Below are 16,830 nucleotides of genomic sequence, written 5' to 3'. Positions count from 1 at the left end.
TGGAGTTTTTTTTTTAAGGACGGGCGCTTGTGTTGCGTTCGAAACGAAGTGATTTATTTTATTTTATTTCTACCGTTGTGACTTTACCGAAATAACCAAAGAGTATGGATTCCTGCGGTCACGAAAGCTTCAAATCAAGATTGATTGTCCTTTTGGTCCACTGGTTTTTGCTGCACGACAGCGTCAAGCCATAGAACGCCACGTCACCAGGGCAATGAAGAAGGGCCATTGCCTGAAACGTCGACGGTTATATATTTTTCTCTTCAGGCAGCCTCATCAGGCTGTCGCCTTGAAATGTTGTCGCCTGATGAGGCTGGTTGTAATTAAATGGCGAAACGTCGTACTCTAATTGTACATGTTGTGGGTTTACTCTCCAACACACCGGTATGCTGGACTAGTTAACTAATTGGCATGTTTTGTTTACGTGATGAACCTTACTTATTGGCTGTCGGCTGGTGGCGGGTTTAACGACACATTTATATTTACGTGATCGCACCGAAAAAAAACGCTTTTAAGGATAATATTGGTCACAAAGCCTACTCGGTGTGAAGTTGATGAATATATTGAGGTTTTTTTAAAGCACATTTCAATTGTTTTGGAGTTGATTGGCTAAGTAGTTTCTTCGAACGAATGAGCGATCATTTAAATTCTCCCGTATCATTAACACAACCTTGAAACTCAAGTGTGGCCAAGTTGTGTGAAGCTAAAACTGAAAGAAATCATCACGATCCGTGTTCTATCCACTGCTGCATGATCGCCCCCACCACATAGTTGACATACCTCATGGTTTCGCGATGTCACAATCCATCTTACTGCCGCTGCACATGAGCTGATCTCATTGTTCCATCTCCACAGTCGTCAGCCTTTAGAGTGGATTCCCTCCGTTGGCTGCCATTCCATTACCAGTCTCCTCTGGCCATTAACCGATCTGAGTGGTGTGTCTTGCGCAATCCACTTCTTCTTAACAGGCAATATGATGTTTCTAATTTGCACATGGTCTCAAATCGATGTGTTAATCTCTGTCTTTTGCCTAATTCCAAGCATCCACCTCTCAATGCGTTTGTGCAGACTGTTCAGTTTTCGTCCCATCTGCTTTGTCAGAGACGATGTATTTTTATTTATTTATCAATAGCAGGCAATAAACGTGCACCAAGTGGACACTGATTTGGCACATGCGTTGTTACAATTCATGATAAAATTCAGTTTTATTCAAGCACTCCGCCCTTTTCTTGGTCACTTTTAATTACATCATTCTGATCCCGGTCCGTCTTTAATAATTCCACGAGGTACACATACTCCGTCGTGTTCTGTAGTTGTGGCCCTCACACATTTTTTTTACAACTTTTGTTTTAATCGTATTTATCTTGAGCTCAAGTTCGCAGCTTCCTTTGTTAAGTTCTTCTATCGTATCGTGTCAGCTCACTTTCAGCGGATGTTATAGCAGAGCAACAGCATAACCATTGTTATTGGCATCCAGAAAAGACGTGCTATTTGTACGTTTAACCTTGGGATGAACGACAAGGGAAAATGACAATTTGAGACTTTACACGCAACGTTATGCAATTGAAAGATCGTATCCAATGCGAGTTTAATTCGTTTATCTGTGATCCAGGCATTTCCAAGGGGGAGATTGGCAGTAGGAGCCACACCATATTCTATATCACAGTTGTGCAGACTGTGGTCCACACACAACAACAACGTAAGTTATCCCCACACATTCCACTCGCTTTGCGTATTACTAATGCAAGAGTCCCCGTGTTGCTGTTTACATTGAGGATGTACTGTACATGTCTGCATGTAGAAAACTTTTTTTGTCAGTCCACTGCTGGATGAAGGCCTCTCCATGCTGTCGATTCGTGGGGGGCTATTTAACCATACTTCACCACGCTGGTCAGTGTGGGTTGGTGAAGGCAGACAGCAAAGGATTTTGCTGGACTGACCTCTGTTTCCCACAACATAGTAGCCTATAGCACCTGTTATGCGTGGTGGTGGTCCATCCAAGCACTCTCCGGACTCAACTCTGTTTAGCTTAAGAGATCTGACAAGATCGGGCACATTCCAGGTGATTTGGTAGGGTTTTTTTTCTTTCAAATTGTGCTTTTTTCAACAATTGCTGCTAATGTGGCTTGTAAAATGTTGTTTGAATGTTTCCTAAGTTCTAATGATTTTTCTATTGATTGCGTGATAAGCGTCTTATATCTCAACACATTTGAAAGGGGGCACCTTCAGTGGCAGCTGTCCCTGTGCGTCACTAGGTGACTCAGCACCTGCCTTGCCAACGGGCGTTAGTCTTCCAGTAGGGGGCGATGATTACAAGGTGCAATCACAATTGAGTAAATTCGTGGATTTTTTTTCTCCGAATTGGCAAATTTGCACCATTACTCTGGCATAACAATGACCTACTCATTTTAAATTATATGAAGTGATGTATAATGTCCCCTGTGATGCAGACAGCACGATTAGTATTTTATGGTCTAAAGCGATAACTAATTTATCTTAATTCAAAACTAATTTCTTTAGAACTGCTTTTTGTGTTCAGTTTGTTGCCCTTTCTCCGATAAGCACGGTTGGCTACGTACGGTGTGAAAGAAGTTTAACATACATACCTGGTCAATACACACTGCAGTAATAACTAGGGCAGCTTGCCGGATTCGAACCGCGAACCTCTGCAACGAGCGGTGAAAGCGCTACTACCGCTGGGCTGCGTTGGACGCACTGCACGTACAGAACAGCACTTGTATCTATAACACTTTGATATTTGCAGCGCAGGAAGCGACCATCATAACAGGAAGGCTGACACTTGTAAGTAACTTTTTTTATTTATTTTCGCACAAACTCTGTGTTTATTTAACAGCAGCGGGACGCGGTTTTGCACACGGGGTGCATGCACAGCTGAGCGTGGCTTGTTTTGTTTCCATTGCCAGGTGGATCTCGCTGGATCAGGACGGGTAAAGTACCTCTCCGCTTCACTCTGCGTGATCTATCGCCAGCACAGCGGCCAAACACGCGGTGCCCTTTGATCTCATTTTATATGAAAAACGTTTCGCGAAAGCAGCTGTTCTTCATTTTCAGCTGGAGGTAACCATCCCACGTACGTGTGCTGGAATGCCGGTCCGTGTCTCTGGAGCACCGTTGTTCACCCCCATCGCTGTGCATTCACATGGGCAGCGGCGTACCCGGGCAACGTGAAACATTGGCCCCAACGTTACATGTCGACTGGGTAGCGATTGCGTGTGCAGGCAGTGCAATTGCACCGGGCCCCACGGACCAGAGTGGCCCAAGCACAGGGTATCACTTAATTCCCCGCAGCAGGGCCAATGTCAACCACGCTACGCCACTGCCTGTCTGAGAATCGAACTGAGATGCCGGAGCAGTGAATTGATTGCAGCAAAGTACTGTGCTGTTGCTCCCCATAGGGTTAGTGCGAAGCGCGTACAGCAATATTCCCCCATACACGCCAGGGTGTCTAATGATTCGCCCTCCCAACGATTTGATAAATTGCTGTGCTTCAGGAAATTGGACAGGATACCCCCTCGGCACCACGCCCCCCCCCCCCGCCCTAATAATTTAGGTTCATGAATCGGGGCCTAATGCCATCCACCCCACGAACGCGAGCAGCAACTCGATCCGCCGCCGCACGCGTTGCCACATTCACGGGTTCTCCCAATCGACTTAGACGCCTTCACCGCCACCGCCTCCCCGTGACCGTGTGCAGGTGGTGCGGAGAGGAGCGCTCGGCGACTCGGAGCGCGGGAGGAGGCTGTTCCCGACCTCCGGCGAGGACGATATCAACGATGCTAAGAATGTCAACCGATCGCTCACTCTGCTCGCCAACGTGAGCGTCACACCTCGCCCCCCCCCGCAGCGCTCGTGTGACCGCGCGGGCCCCCCGCTCCGCCGACACAGACGCTGATGCGCCACTTCAAAGGGAACAAGATGAAGAAAAATGAACGGCGATAAAAATAAATGGGCGAATTCTTGTCGAGTCAAGCACGCACGCTGTACGCGGGGAAGATGTAAATACGTTGTTCGGTACTTGTTGTCTGTTGACGCGGATGTGGTTTTCGTGGATGCCGTGTCAGGTCATCTTTGCTCTGACCACCCCGGGCTGCCAACACATCCCGTACCGAGAATCCAAGCTCACGCGCATTCTCCGCGACTGGTACCCTACAGCACGCATGCGTTGTTACTGCGGACAAATACACAAGCGCATATGTGCACACGTTATACGGATGCACTGGGGAAAAAACAAAACTAAAATAAAAAATGTTATTTACCAGGTAAAGCCCACTGAGCTATACGGCTCTTTTTCAGAAGCGACCTGGCCACAAATAATAGCTCAACGAAGTGGTTTATGTGGAAATTTATAGCAGGCAAATACTCTAGACGCATATTTATTCTAAATGTGGAGGTAAAAACCAGAGGACCCGGAGAAAAATCCACGCGACCACGGGGATAAAATGTAAACTCTAAATATACAGGCGTCAGGTTTAGGATCAAACCCACGGCCTCCTGTATTCCAGGCAAGGTAGATAACATCTCGCCACCTTGTACCACACACATTCTCACATTACATTTCCCTCAAAGGTCAGCAAAGAAATAATTAGTAAAATTTACGACATGCAATATTAATTACACCATGTTCACTTTGCACAGTAGCCTTGGCCATTCGATTTGAAATCTGAAAAAAAAAATCTCACTGATACTCTCGCCATGTCTGTCTCCCCCCATTTCACGATCACCGCACACCCACCCACCTGCCCACCCACCAACCCACCCGCTCACCTACCCGCCCGCCCGCCCGCCCACCTGCCCACCCACCTGCCCACCCACCAACCCACCCGCCCACTCACCCACCCGTCCGCTCACCCACCCACCCGCCCGCCCGCTCACCCACCTACCCGCCCACCCACCCACCCACTCACCCACCCACCCACCTGCCCGCCCGCCTGCCCACCCACCTACCCGCCCGACCACCCGCCTACCCACCCGCCCGCCTACCCACCCGCCCGCCCGCCCACCCGCCCGCCCACCTGCCCACCTACCCACCCGCCCACCCACCTACCCACCCGCCCGCCCGCTCACCCGCCCGCCCACCCGCCCGCCCACCCGCCCACATACCCACCCGCCCACCCACCCTTGGCTACAGCCTGGGCGGGAGCTGCTGCACGGCGCTGCTGGTGACACTGAGCGCCGGTGCTCAGGCTGCTCACGAGGCGCACGGCGCCCTGCAGCTCGCCGCTCGCGCACGCACCATCGCGTGTCGCCCCGTCCGCAACGTCAGCGTGCGGGTTCGTTCCGGCGCCAGCGCAACGCACTAAATGCCACGATGCATGAGGGGTGGACGGTGGCACTTGCACGTGGCTGCCTGTAATCAAGCGCTGTGAAGGTGGCGAGGGTTGGCGGATCGCCGCACGAGTGCTGCAAAATACCCTTCCCATGGCTGTCAAAGGGGAGCCGTACTCTGGCTCGCCAGGAGCAGGGCGGTACTGCAAAGCACGGACTGATACTATCTGTCCCTTCTGTTGGAGATGGAGCTTTGCCTCCTTGCACTCGTGGGTTTCTTCCGGCTGCTCCGGTTTTCACCGACATGCATTTACGCTCCTTAATTGTCCAAAAACATTGAAATATTTAAAGGATGACAGAGCTTGGGAAATCGTTAGTGCCGGCTCACAGTGTGGTTGCCTTCTAGGCTGTCTGTGGTTCCTCATGTGTCTGAGTTGTTCTCGCTCCCTGAGAGTGAAAACTGTGCGCGATACAATTTTAAATTATTATTAACTTGAGGGTAATTGCTCACAAACCTCAATATTCCTGTTAGCTTTACACACATTTTCGAGCCATACACCAGACGAAGGAGGAGGGCAATTGTCTCTGTCGGTCTTAGGAATTTAGGCTAAGTATTTGCACTTATGCAATGCTTAAATGCCACGCAGGTTCATTGTAAATGCGTTTACTGTTGGCAACTATGGCAACTTAGTACGGCAATGGCTCGAAGCAACGGAGCTCTGGCAGCCATTTAATGTACTTGGTCATCAACATTGGCCACCAAAAATTGGTTGACGGTTTGTGGAAAATTGGAATGTGGTGAATCGGCATAAACGTGCAACTTCCCGCGTAAATCGTTAGGGTTGGAAAGTATGCCATTTCCAATGATGATTGCCGGCCACAATTGCTCTAAAATCCACTGAGTGTATTCAGGTCTTATTGGGTGACCCTACCCATCGGAATAACTTTCTGTAGCCACAGGCAGTTCATGGGCCCTGACGAGATATTTAACTTGTCACTACCACTCAAGATCGCAAAATGTCAGTGGTCAGAATTGCTTTATATGGCCAATGAAAGTGAATTGTTTGAAAACTCGTTAATATTTGTAGGTCATTAAATATATATATTGGTCAAAAAAGGAATCATGCCACTAAACTGTTGCCACCTCAGATGGAACCACATTCTGATCTGACCCTTGGGCTAAGGGGGCCCTGAATGACGCTTATGATCAGATAAAGACAAAATGTGTTTATGTAACCCTGATCGTGTGTGTTTGTATCTCGGTGTTTTTGACATTTTAGTTTTCCTGCAGAAGCAGATCAATCTTTTGCGAGCACTGTCACAGTGCGGAACAGAACATCCACTCCAAAAACAGCCGCACAGTCGCAACACCGAGTGCGTGCGGCGACTGCAAAAGCATTCGGTTTTCCTGAGGCTGAGAATGATTTCTTCTTGAGTTAAAATCATAGCATTTATCAAGAACGCATTATGGGGCAATTCCTTTAAACTCCTATGCAATGAGTAATGCGTGTTGACGTGTTATACGGTGTTGTGTACCGTAGATCCAAATGGGATTGTTTGTGGCAGCGGTTCTCAAGCTTGCTAGACTCGCAGGTCCCTGGAAACCATGAAGCGGTTTTTTTGCAGACAACTGTCAACATTAATTTCAAAATTAAAACTACTCGAAAGTTTCACATCTGCCAGAGTTCCGCCGGCCACAGGCTGGGATCCACCAATATGGTTCATGTACGGTGTTGGTGCGCCATCTGCAGGCAGCGGCATCTTCCTACATTAAACATGTTTTAGTTTTTGGTGATTTATGTGTGAAAACAACGATACTGTCTTCAACACCTTTGTGGACTGCGATCGTAGTTTTTAAGTTGACGCTGTGAATGGTTTGCTGTGTTGTACGACAGGCGTCAGAAGCAGCAGACAAGAGTGATGCAGAAGGGACAAGCGCCATCGAACAGGGGCTGAAGAGGGTAAGGTTGCGTTACGGGAGGGTGGGGAACCTTTTCGTCACTGAGGGCCCAAGAGGACTTTCAAACACCCTTTGTGGGCCACACATTAAACACACACCTCAACTTGTCCTTGCCAGAGAGGCAACGTTTCATGTGTTGCATGAAGGATTCGGACCGACTTCTGCACTTGCAAACGGCCCTTGTAGTGATAGTAGTGACAAATAGAAACACAGGGTTTCCAGGTGGAAAATTATTCCCTGTAGTACCCAATTAGTGGTGCTAAGATGCTTGCCGTTTCACTGTGGTGGGCCTCGCGACTGCAGGCCGTATGGAGTGGAGTTGCGGACCGAATACAGCCCATGGACACGCTCATTACATGCAAAATGCTTGCAACAAATGAACCACAATACCTCGCTGATCATGTTAAGGAGCATAAACCAAAGGCACAATCTCAGGTCGTCCTCGCAGTGGCTTATGGCTGACCATCGAACAAAGACGGTCACCACGTCATGCGCTTTCAGATGCGCTTCTGTGACCATCTGGAAGGCTCTTCCTTCCTATATTAGGAAGCCACTGGAGCTATGCACTTTTAAATCTAGATTGAAAACTAATTTTTTTATAACTGCTTTTTGTATTTAGTGTGCTGTCCTTCCCCCGTACCTCCGATTAGTACGGTTTGCTACGTACGGTGTGAAAGAAGTTCAACGTACTGTACATATATGTGGGCTGTATGTATGTCCCCCACCCACACTTTACAGTGGCACGCATTGTCGAGCGCTGTGGTAGATGAGATGCACCCAGTGAATGATCACGACGACGATGACCAATGTGTGCACGCATGCAGCTGTCACCAGCCGGGCAGCACAGCACCAGCTTCCCTCCGATACACCCGGCTCCATCTCCACGTTCCTTCGATCGGACCCGCTCCACCCAGCCGCCGTCTCTTCTGCCTGACGACTCCGGCAAGGAGCTCCGGGAGCAGCGCGTGACCCTGCCGCAGCTCTCCGAGAGGTCCCCAAAGTCGCCCAAACCCACGGCGTCGAGCACGGATGGACGGAGCGGCGGCCTCCCGACCGGTGGGAGGCCGCCCCTCGGCCCCGCCGCGGACGCGTCCGAAGGCGGCAGGGAGCAGCGGCCGCCGGCCAAGCTGGAACGGCTGGTGGCGGCGGAGGTGGAGGGCGCTCAGCTGCCGTCTCAGGCCACGCTGGCGAGCGGCCCGTGTTCGAGCTGCCGGCGGGAGCGGCGAATCCGCGAGGAGTACGACAAGTTCGTCGTGCAGGCGCGGCGCGAGCGGGACGCGCTGCAGCGGCGCGTGGCGGAGCTGGAGCAGGAGCTCCGCTCCCGGGACGTGGCTCCGGGGCGCGGGGACTCCGCACGCGGCGGCGGAGGAGGAGGAGGTGGTGACGCCAAGGTGGAGCTCGGCGCGGGGGACGACGTCCCGCGGCGCTCGTGGCTCACCGGCGACGGGGATTGCGTACAGAGCCTCTCCGTCGCGGAGGAGCGAGGCGCGCAGACGAACGGGCGTGGGGCGGAGGAGAGGGGTCCGAAGGCGGCTCTGATCGCGCCGGAGCGGGGAGATGACGATGCACAAGCGAGGAGAGGCTCGAGCGTGGAGCGGCACCAGGGATGTGAGGAGAAGGCGCAAGCCGCAGAGAGAGCGATGGCAGCCGCACAGAAAGAGAGAGTAAGGGTCCTCGTGTCCACGGTCGATGAAGAATATTGATGGGACAGGCGCGTCTCACTGTTCGTAACAATGACGTGCATTCTGTTGATGTATTTCTACTCGAAGCTTCACCGCAGTATTAATTTTAGGATGAAGTACTTATGTGACTCGCTTCCTTTCATAGAAAAAAACGACGCCTCAGGTGTTCTATTCTCAGGTGGTGAGTGCAAGTGGATTGATTTTATAGATGGAATGTAAAACTGCAATGGCAGCGTGGAGGAGGTGGTGGTGATGCTGCACAAGTGCTGGGCTCCACCAGAATGGTTCTCCTGAGAAGTTGCGCAAGCTGTAAGCGCCCGTCTGGTGGAGAAAGCGCTGCCGCTGCTGCTGATGATGAAGCCACGGCCAATTAATGCACCTCCACGAGTTATCGCCTGAGTCTGGAAAACCCGAGGCAGATTTTGTAGCCTTCCAGGATGCCAATGCATGTATGTGTGTAGTGGAAGGTAACGTCGACACAGCATGTACGTGTGGAGTAGCGGTGTTTCTAATTGGCAACGTTTCAGGCAATGACCCTCCCTATGGTGTGCTATGAAGATGGTGCCATTGCCTGCAATGTTTTCTCTTGTATACTTTTCCTTTTAAGGAAGTGTTATTGATGAATGAGATGTTTTTTCTGGAAAACCAATAGGTCCATGGGCTTAAACATTTTGTTAATATTTTTTTACATATATGTCAAAACGCAGAACAGAGTTCTGCTTATATTTACTGTCACCCACGGTGCTCCTGAGCATCTTACAATAATATGATGAGTTGGACTCCTCACTCTGTCCATGGCTGCGGCTGCAGGACTGGCTGCTGGTGGAGGTGGAGGAGCTGACATCGCAGCTCCAGCGCGAGAGGGACGTGGATCCGGGCCCGGCAAAAGCAGCAGCAGGAGGAGGAGGTGGAGGGGGCGGGCGACTTGAGAGGGAGCGTCTCTCAGCCGAGCTGGAGGAGCTGCGAGCTCAGCTCGGCAAGGCCCGGGAGCGCGAGCGGCGCAAGCTGGCCATGCTCGAGGGCGAGAAGGTGCGGTGGGCTCCTGTGGTCGGGGGTGTCGGGAGAGTGTCAGGATCTGACGAGGCTCACCTCGTTAGAGTTGGGAAAGTGGCTCGGGTAAAGAGGAACGTTTCGGGTGTCAGGAAACACCATGCACGGTAATGGAGGCCACAACGTGAGCGAATGTACCTAAACTAAAAACTAAACTGAACTATTTTTTTTTTTACCAGGTTAGGCCCACTGGGCTATATAGCTCTTTTTTCAGAAGCGACCTGGTCACAAATGATAGCTCAAGGAATTGGATTATCAGGTTGAAGTTTATAGCAGGTAAATACTCTGAACGCATGTTGATTCTAAACGTGGAGGGAAAAACTGGAGAAAAATCGACGCGACGATGGGGAGAACACGCAAACTCCAAATATACAGCAGCAGGTGTCAGGGTCGGGATCGAACCCACGAGCTCCTGTATACCAGGCGAGCTAGTCAACATCTCGCGACCTCGCTGGTCTTATCCATAACACTACTTGAAGCAGCCAACCAGACCCTAACACGAGTCTTACACTTAACCATACTAACAGTACCACATCCTTACACTAGCCTTAACCCTAACCACACTAGCCATTCAAGCCTTTATACCAGTCCTACCCATAGGCACGCTTCGCCCAGGCTGCTATTACCCTTTAGGTATGTTTCACCATTGAGGTTTGCACCACACTGTGGCAGAGTGCGTGACTTACGTTCAGAAGCTCACGACTTCGATGCAACGCGTGGTCAAGAAACTGAGTCTCACTTTGCGCGAAGTCTCCAAGAGGTAGTTCAATGGAGAGACAAGGCTCCAACCATAGGAATGTGTAATTTTCACTGATGGCTGAGAGCTGCTTACGGCGGATGAGAACTGAGCTGCACTTGCGATTCGTATGCTTGTGAAACTACATTGAGCGGTGTGTGATGTGAGCAGACGATCTTTAATTTATTAAGTATCCATATTACTTTTATTTCATGGGAACAAGATCTTAAACGGTGCATTACGTTGTCATGCATTATTAATTGATTTTGTCTGCTGATTTTTTGTCACTATTATAGATATACTTTGGAAATAAATCTAAATCAACGTTGTATTGCTGCCATCTCCCCGGGCAGGACGTGAATCTCAGTGGTATTAACTTGGCGCGGTACAGACGATTCGGGTTGTCATTCTGCGCTGTGGTGTCCTGCAGGATAGGCTACTGCAGGAGCTGCAGGACTCACGGGCTGAGTCCGGCCAGCTCAGAGGTCAGACGCGACAGCAACAAGTCGACGCTGCACGGGAGAAGGTTTGGGCCCAACTTCCTGTTCGCTCAGCACGTTTTTCGTCAGACGAAACAAAATTGTCATTGCCGCGTGTTTTTTTTTTTACCGCACCAAGAAACTAAAAGTTGAATTTTCTTCCAGGAAATTCTACTGGCGGAAATTGAAAAGCTGAATGGTCGTCTTCAGAGGGTGTGTATTACCGTACATTGTATCTACGTGATCAGAAATGTTACGTTTTTGGATCGGTCTGTCAGCAAGTCATGGCACCTACTTGAGAAAATGTTATTGTGCAGAGTCGATTAAGGGCTCATTCCTACCGGAAGGAACCAGGTTTGTATGGTATTGATGATGAAGTGTCTACGACCTTTACCCTAGGAAAAAACTGACAAATGTATGCCATGCTAAATCTTAAAGGGTTTAAGATTTTTTTTTTACTGTATTTGACTCCTGTTAGTTGAGAGATGAGCAGTTTTGTAAAATGAACTGAAATCATGTTTACCTTGCTAATAGGACAGGCTGGTGCTGGCATGTGTCATGTTATTATTTTTATAATTATCTCAGTCATACTACCTTTATTGTCATACCATTAGAGTCTTCAACTGGACACCATGCTTTCCTAGCTTCACCACCACTGTTGTGTATGGTATGGTAAAGTACTGAATGGCATCGCCAATGGCAGAAGGTAGGGCACTAAATAACGCACGATGTATGAATTCACATCACCTATAATGAGTTTAATCTCATCAGATCTCGGAAGCTAAGCAAGTTTGAGCCTGGATAGTGCTTGATTGGGTGACCGCCATGCACACCCGGCTGCCATAGGTGGCTGCGGGGCTACGTCGCGAGCAACATTGGGCAGTGCCGCAAAATCCATTTTGTTCCAATGCTCCCACGTCTATGCTTCACCAACACACGCCGACCAGCTTGATGAAGTTTGGTCAATTAAACCACACACGCTTGTACAGCGTGGGGAGGCCCTCATCCAGCAGTGGGTTGACAGAAGAGCTGCACGTGTGCGTCGTTTCGCAGCTGGGTGCCGAGGCCGCCCTGCTGAGAGGGACGGTCGAGCGGTTGGAGAGGGCCCCAAACTCGCACCCGTTCAAGCAGCCATTCCTCGGTCCGGAGCCCCAGCTGGGTCAACGAGGTGGGTGCGTCCTTTCCACATGCGGCAAACATGGCATGTCTCGATTGCCATTAATTTGTTAAAAGGCAACGTTATCTATCTCTCTTTGTATTAGATAATTGCATAGATTGGTGTACTAATGATTTATATATGGATGCATGGGTGTCTATGCGTATATAATGTGTGTCAACTGGCCTTCTCTAAGATGGGAGTTACATGGAGGAGGGTGATTATCTTGAGGAGCTCAGCCGTGCCCGGGAAGCCCTAAGGCAAACGTAAGCCACGCATGATCCAGCCTGCCCACGAGTCAGCCACACATGAGTTGGCCTGCATACCAACCCTGTCCACGCACGAGCCAACCACACACTGTCCCTGTGATTTTATGTAACAGCACAGCGTTTCCGTATAAACTGCACAAATTGCACTGTGAGTTTAAGAATATCATTTAATTCATGAAGTGATGCATTGGTGTAGGCCTTCTCTTTACCACGAATGAGGCCTTCATTTTGATTGAATTCCTTTACACAAACTCATTGCAATTGCAAGTCTATAATAGTATTGTATAGAGTATACTTAGATCCGTAAGTAGGACTCTTCCAGAAAGATGGTATTATTAAATATCAAAACATTGAATGGTTGCAGTGGTGGCAGTGGTTCATGCACTGCGCTCTGAACCCGCTGACCTCAGTTTAGTTCCCAGTCCACGGTGACCAGCGTGGTGAAATGCGTTTAAACAACCACCATTACCAACACGGTGTTGGGAGGCCTTAATCTAGCAATCGATTGGTCAGTGTAAGTGAAGTGGCGTTGTACTACCCGGTACCGGTTCACATATTGCTCACCGCTGACTGACGTTAGCCGTGGCTGGGAATTTAACGCCCCCTTCAAAAGATCCAACTGAATCCTGGCGTCTGCTGCTTGCCCCTGTTGCCATGTGGTCTCCCCCCGCAGTCGGCGAGAGAGGAACCTGCTGCTGGACGTGATGAGCATCATGTACACGCGCCGCTGGTTCGCGCCAGAGGCCACGGTGCACGTGCGCCGCACCCTGCAGCGCTGCGGTGTGCATTCTGCGCAGCACGACTGAGAGACGCGGTGAATCGGTGGCACCGGCCCACCGGGCGACTGGGCACCCGCCCGGTGATGCGGTCCCAAAGTCGGTCACCACGCACGCGGTTTAACTTAACAGCTCCTTCTTCAGTGAGCCCAGCTGAGTGTGCGTAAAGACCCCAGGGTATTGTTGAGGATCGTGTTATATTCGGTACAAACGATGAGAATGGAGGACTTTTGGAAGCAGAGCTGGGGTCGATTACAGTTGTAATTGTATTTGCTGCCGTGGTTAAGATAATTGACCGCGGGTCTGGTGGGAAGTCTGGAAAATCTCGAGTTGTGGGTACGGGAATCCAATGGATAAAATCGGTTGGATGGATAGACTAATAGAGCAGGTTCAGGAGGACACAAGTCTAATTGCAACAAATCATAGTGTCATGACGACTTCGACGCAATTGTCTTGAGATGGTTTCTTTTGTTAAAGAGCCACGTGCTCACACTCGGACAGACGGAGACCCCCACTGCAACAACCCCGAGTCTCCCGCGCATCTCCCTTATATACGGTCTGAGGCCACGCCCCCCATTCCGGAACCTTCTTGCTGGTTCTAGACCGCTCGCTCCACCAGCAGACTCCACCGTCCTCTTCCGTCACCTGGCCACACTCCTATTCTTGATCATTCCCGTAGCCATCAGTCCATTCGTACTGCAGCCTGACTCCCCTGTCATTACCTCCTGTGGCCACTAGTCCACTCACACCGTATGTTGACGCTCCTGTCAATACAATTGGATGAAAAAAAATCCGGATTGGTTCACTATCCAGAGCGGAAGGCTTGCTGAAGGAAGCTTTAGAAAGATGTTGCAGAAAAGCTAAGACGTAGAAAAAATGTGCTGCTTGGTAACTAGAAGGGGTCCCGATGGTGAAATGAACCCAGAACCAAATGCCCGATTTCTCGGAGGCCCAGTAAAACCGTGGGCACAGAGTCCTGGTCACTTGTTCATGTGGTGGCCGGCGCCACCGCTGCTGGTGGATGCTGGTGGCATGGTGGGACATGGGTGCCATGCAGTGGCGTGCACCCCGGGTGTTGGGCCGTCGCGTGACCGACAGAGGTAGTCATGCTCGAAACGCAGCCTTCACGTTCATACGTGCACTTTTGTGTTTGTATAACGTTTGTTTACATCCATACATGCTATTGCTACGCTTGTACGTTGACATGCGTCAGCATAGTGTCAGTAGATGTTTACCTGCAGGATAAGTAGAAACTGTATAAACTTTGACCACTGTTCTGTGTTTTTTGGCAGACATAACGTATTGCACAATGACAGCAGGTTTTTGCAACCTGTCCTTTTAAAGTGTGTTTTTATTTCACAGAGCCCCATGTTTGCAAGTTGTGGTGTGTCACACACAATTATTATTTACATTGTACTGCTTGCATTTGCACCGAGTGAACATGAAATATTACCAAGAGAAAATGTAAATTTACCAAAATTACTGTATTGGTAAACATAACATGTAATGCTCACATATTAATTTATACTCTTTGGTTCTTTCGGTAAAGTCACGTAGGTGAAAAAAGAAATAACTACATTTGTGATTTAATGTAGTTATTTTAATTATTTTATTTTTAATTTTCATGTGACTTTACTGAAAGAACCAAAGAGTATGGATCCTTGCAGTCACGACAACTTAGCAGGACCCTCGGTCTATAAGTGACATCAAGTTTAGTCCCTGGGTGTCTACCAGGCCAGGGTTCAGAGTTTCCTCTCTGAAAGGCCGTTCACCCACGCCTCCCACTTTACGTACCAAATCAAACGTGAAAAGTAGATCCCAGCAGAGGTGTATATTTACACAGTGTGATTTTCAGGGCTCTATTTCTCCCCCATTTTTATCATCTATCCCCCACCTCTTCTTCAGCATTTTCAAGGATATGCAATTGAAGTCTTCCCACCACCCAGTGCTGCTGTGATGCTGACATTGCATAGCTGTTTATGCCGACACAAATCCATCTGCCGCATGAGAATCAATTGTGAAAGTCGCGTGTGACCATGCAGCCGAGCAGCTGCAACTGGCTGTCTGTGGGATGCCGGCCAAAGGCAATGAAAGGTGGCACCGCTGCTGCTCCTGGACCACGGAGCAGAGGCAGCCTCGCCTCCCTTGCTGAAGTCGCTTTAGCAGTCGCTAAGACGCCCCAAGGTGGCCGCTCTTGGCACTCGCAGGAACGCGAGCCTACGCGGTCTCCACTACTATAGTGGACTGCGCCAAAAATATGGATCTTGGTTGGGATGATTCCCAGCGTGTTCACAACACACAGCAACGCACGAATTCTGTCGGTCGGCCAACGACAGAGCGCCGATTCGTCAATGCACGTCGAGTGTTGTTATCTTTTTTTGGGGCAGCCTCATCGGCCACTTGTCCACCCAGGTCTGGGTGGAGCAGGGATGTCATCAGTGGTCCCTAACCCATGCAATTGTTACAGACCACATCGGTCTGCAGGGTCCAGCTGCAGGAGGCAGATCCTCTCTATAAAGCATCGAAAACTATTAGGATAGGGGCCGTCCATAAATAACGTCATGCACCTGGAGGGGGGGAGTCAGACATTTGTGACAATGTGTGACGAGGGGGGAGGGGTTTGAGAAATGTGACGTCACATCAAAATGCGCAACTTTAACACATTCCTGCGGAGGGAGCTGGTAGGAACGTTGGGTTGCTCGGTCAATGGCCAGGGTCAACGGCGGCGTGGTGTATTCCGCAAATATGCCCGACTGTGAGGGCGGGCACAAGCCGGCGTGAGTAGGTGAAACGTTGAGTTTTATAAGGGCACCACGGGGTGACCAGCCCCTCCCCACCCAGCCCCACCCCTCCCCACCCAGCCCCCCCCCCTCCCAGCCCCTCCCCACCTAGCCTCACCCCCCACCCAGCCCCTCCCCACCTTCCCCCTCTCTGCACGACGGACGGACACAATAATCCCCTGTGGGCTGGTGTAACCAGAGGTTCCTACCAGTATAAATATCGTCACACATCGTCACAAATGTCTGAGCCCCCCCCCCCCTAGGTGCGTGACGTCATTTATGGACGATCCCGAATGACATCGGTCAATTACATTTATATACCGACGTGTCAACAGCTTTATCTGCTGAATGCGTAAAAGTACTGAATACACTATTTCCCAGTCCTGTTCTTGACCAATGCTTATCTGAGTTACGCAAACGATCAGGACAACTGTGCAAATACAATGACACAGCCAGTCGTGATTGCGTCATGTCCAGGGCAGCATCGAGGAGCGTGCAGTCAAGAAGACCTCCCAGCAGTTGAATGATTTAGGCTTTTTATTTTTTTAAAGAAAATGACTTTCCTTTTAAATGTGAACTTTGGAATTTATGAAGTGCAAAAAGTGATAACCGTCATCTACTCATTTGACATTAAAATGGTGATGGAAAGAATGTAT

At 49.9% G+C, this 16,830-nt stretch overlaps 1 protein-coding gene across 1 annotated transcript in view; it reads left to right on the top strand.

Moving 5' to 3' along the window:
• The window catches only part of LOC144720149 (uncharacterized), a 35,063-nt gene extending 18,840 nt beyond the window's left edge, over window positions 1–16,223 (top strand). Inside the window, exons 10-23 of the mRNA XM_078596655.1 lie at window positions 1,541–1,831; window positions 2,765–2,802; window positions 2,925–2,948; window positions 3,716–3,835; window positions 4,083–4,162; window positions 5,150–5,291; window positions 7,182–7,247; window positions 8,071–8,910; window positions 9,739–9,957; window positions 11,145–11,240; window positions 11,359–11,406; window positions 12,247–12,361; window positions 12,546–12,615; window positions 13,292–16,223. Of these exons, the coding sequence (XP_078452781.1) occupies window positions 1,541–1,831; window positions 2,765–2,802; window positions 2,925–2,948; window positions 3,716–3,835; window positions 4,083–4,162; window positions 5,150–5,291; window positions 7,182–7,247; window positions 8,071–8,910; window positions 9,739–9,957; window positions 11,145–11,240; window positions 11,359–11,406; window positions 12,247–12,361; window positions 12,546–12,615; window positions 13,292–13,424 (2,282 nt within the window). The 3' untranslated portion in view covers window positions 13,425–16,223. The remainder of the gene's footprint in view (window positions 1–1,540; window positions 1,832–2,764; window positions 2,803–2,924; window positions 2,949–3,715; window positions 3,836–4,082; window positions 4,163–5,149; window positions 5,292–7,181; window positions 7,248–8,070; window positions 8,911–9,738; window positions 9,958–11,144; window positions 11,241–11,358; window positions 11,407–12,246; window positions 12,362–12,545; window positions 12,616–13,291) is intronic.
• Window positions 16,224–16,830: the final 607 nt, after the last annotated feature.

This window comes from Lampetra planeri, chromosome 7, assembly GCF_965212315.1.
Source record: "Lampetra planeri chromosome 7, kcLamPlan1.2.h2, whole genome shotgun sequence".
Classification (NCBI taxonomy): Eukaryota; Metazoa; Chordata; class Hyperoartia; order Petromyzontiformes; family Petromyzontidae; genus Lampetra; species Lampetra planeri.
This window is presented reverse-complemented; position numbering and strand designations above follow the sequence as displayed.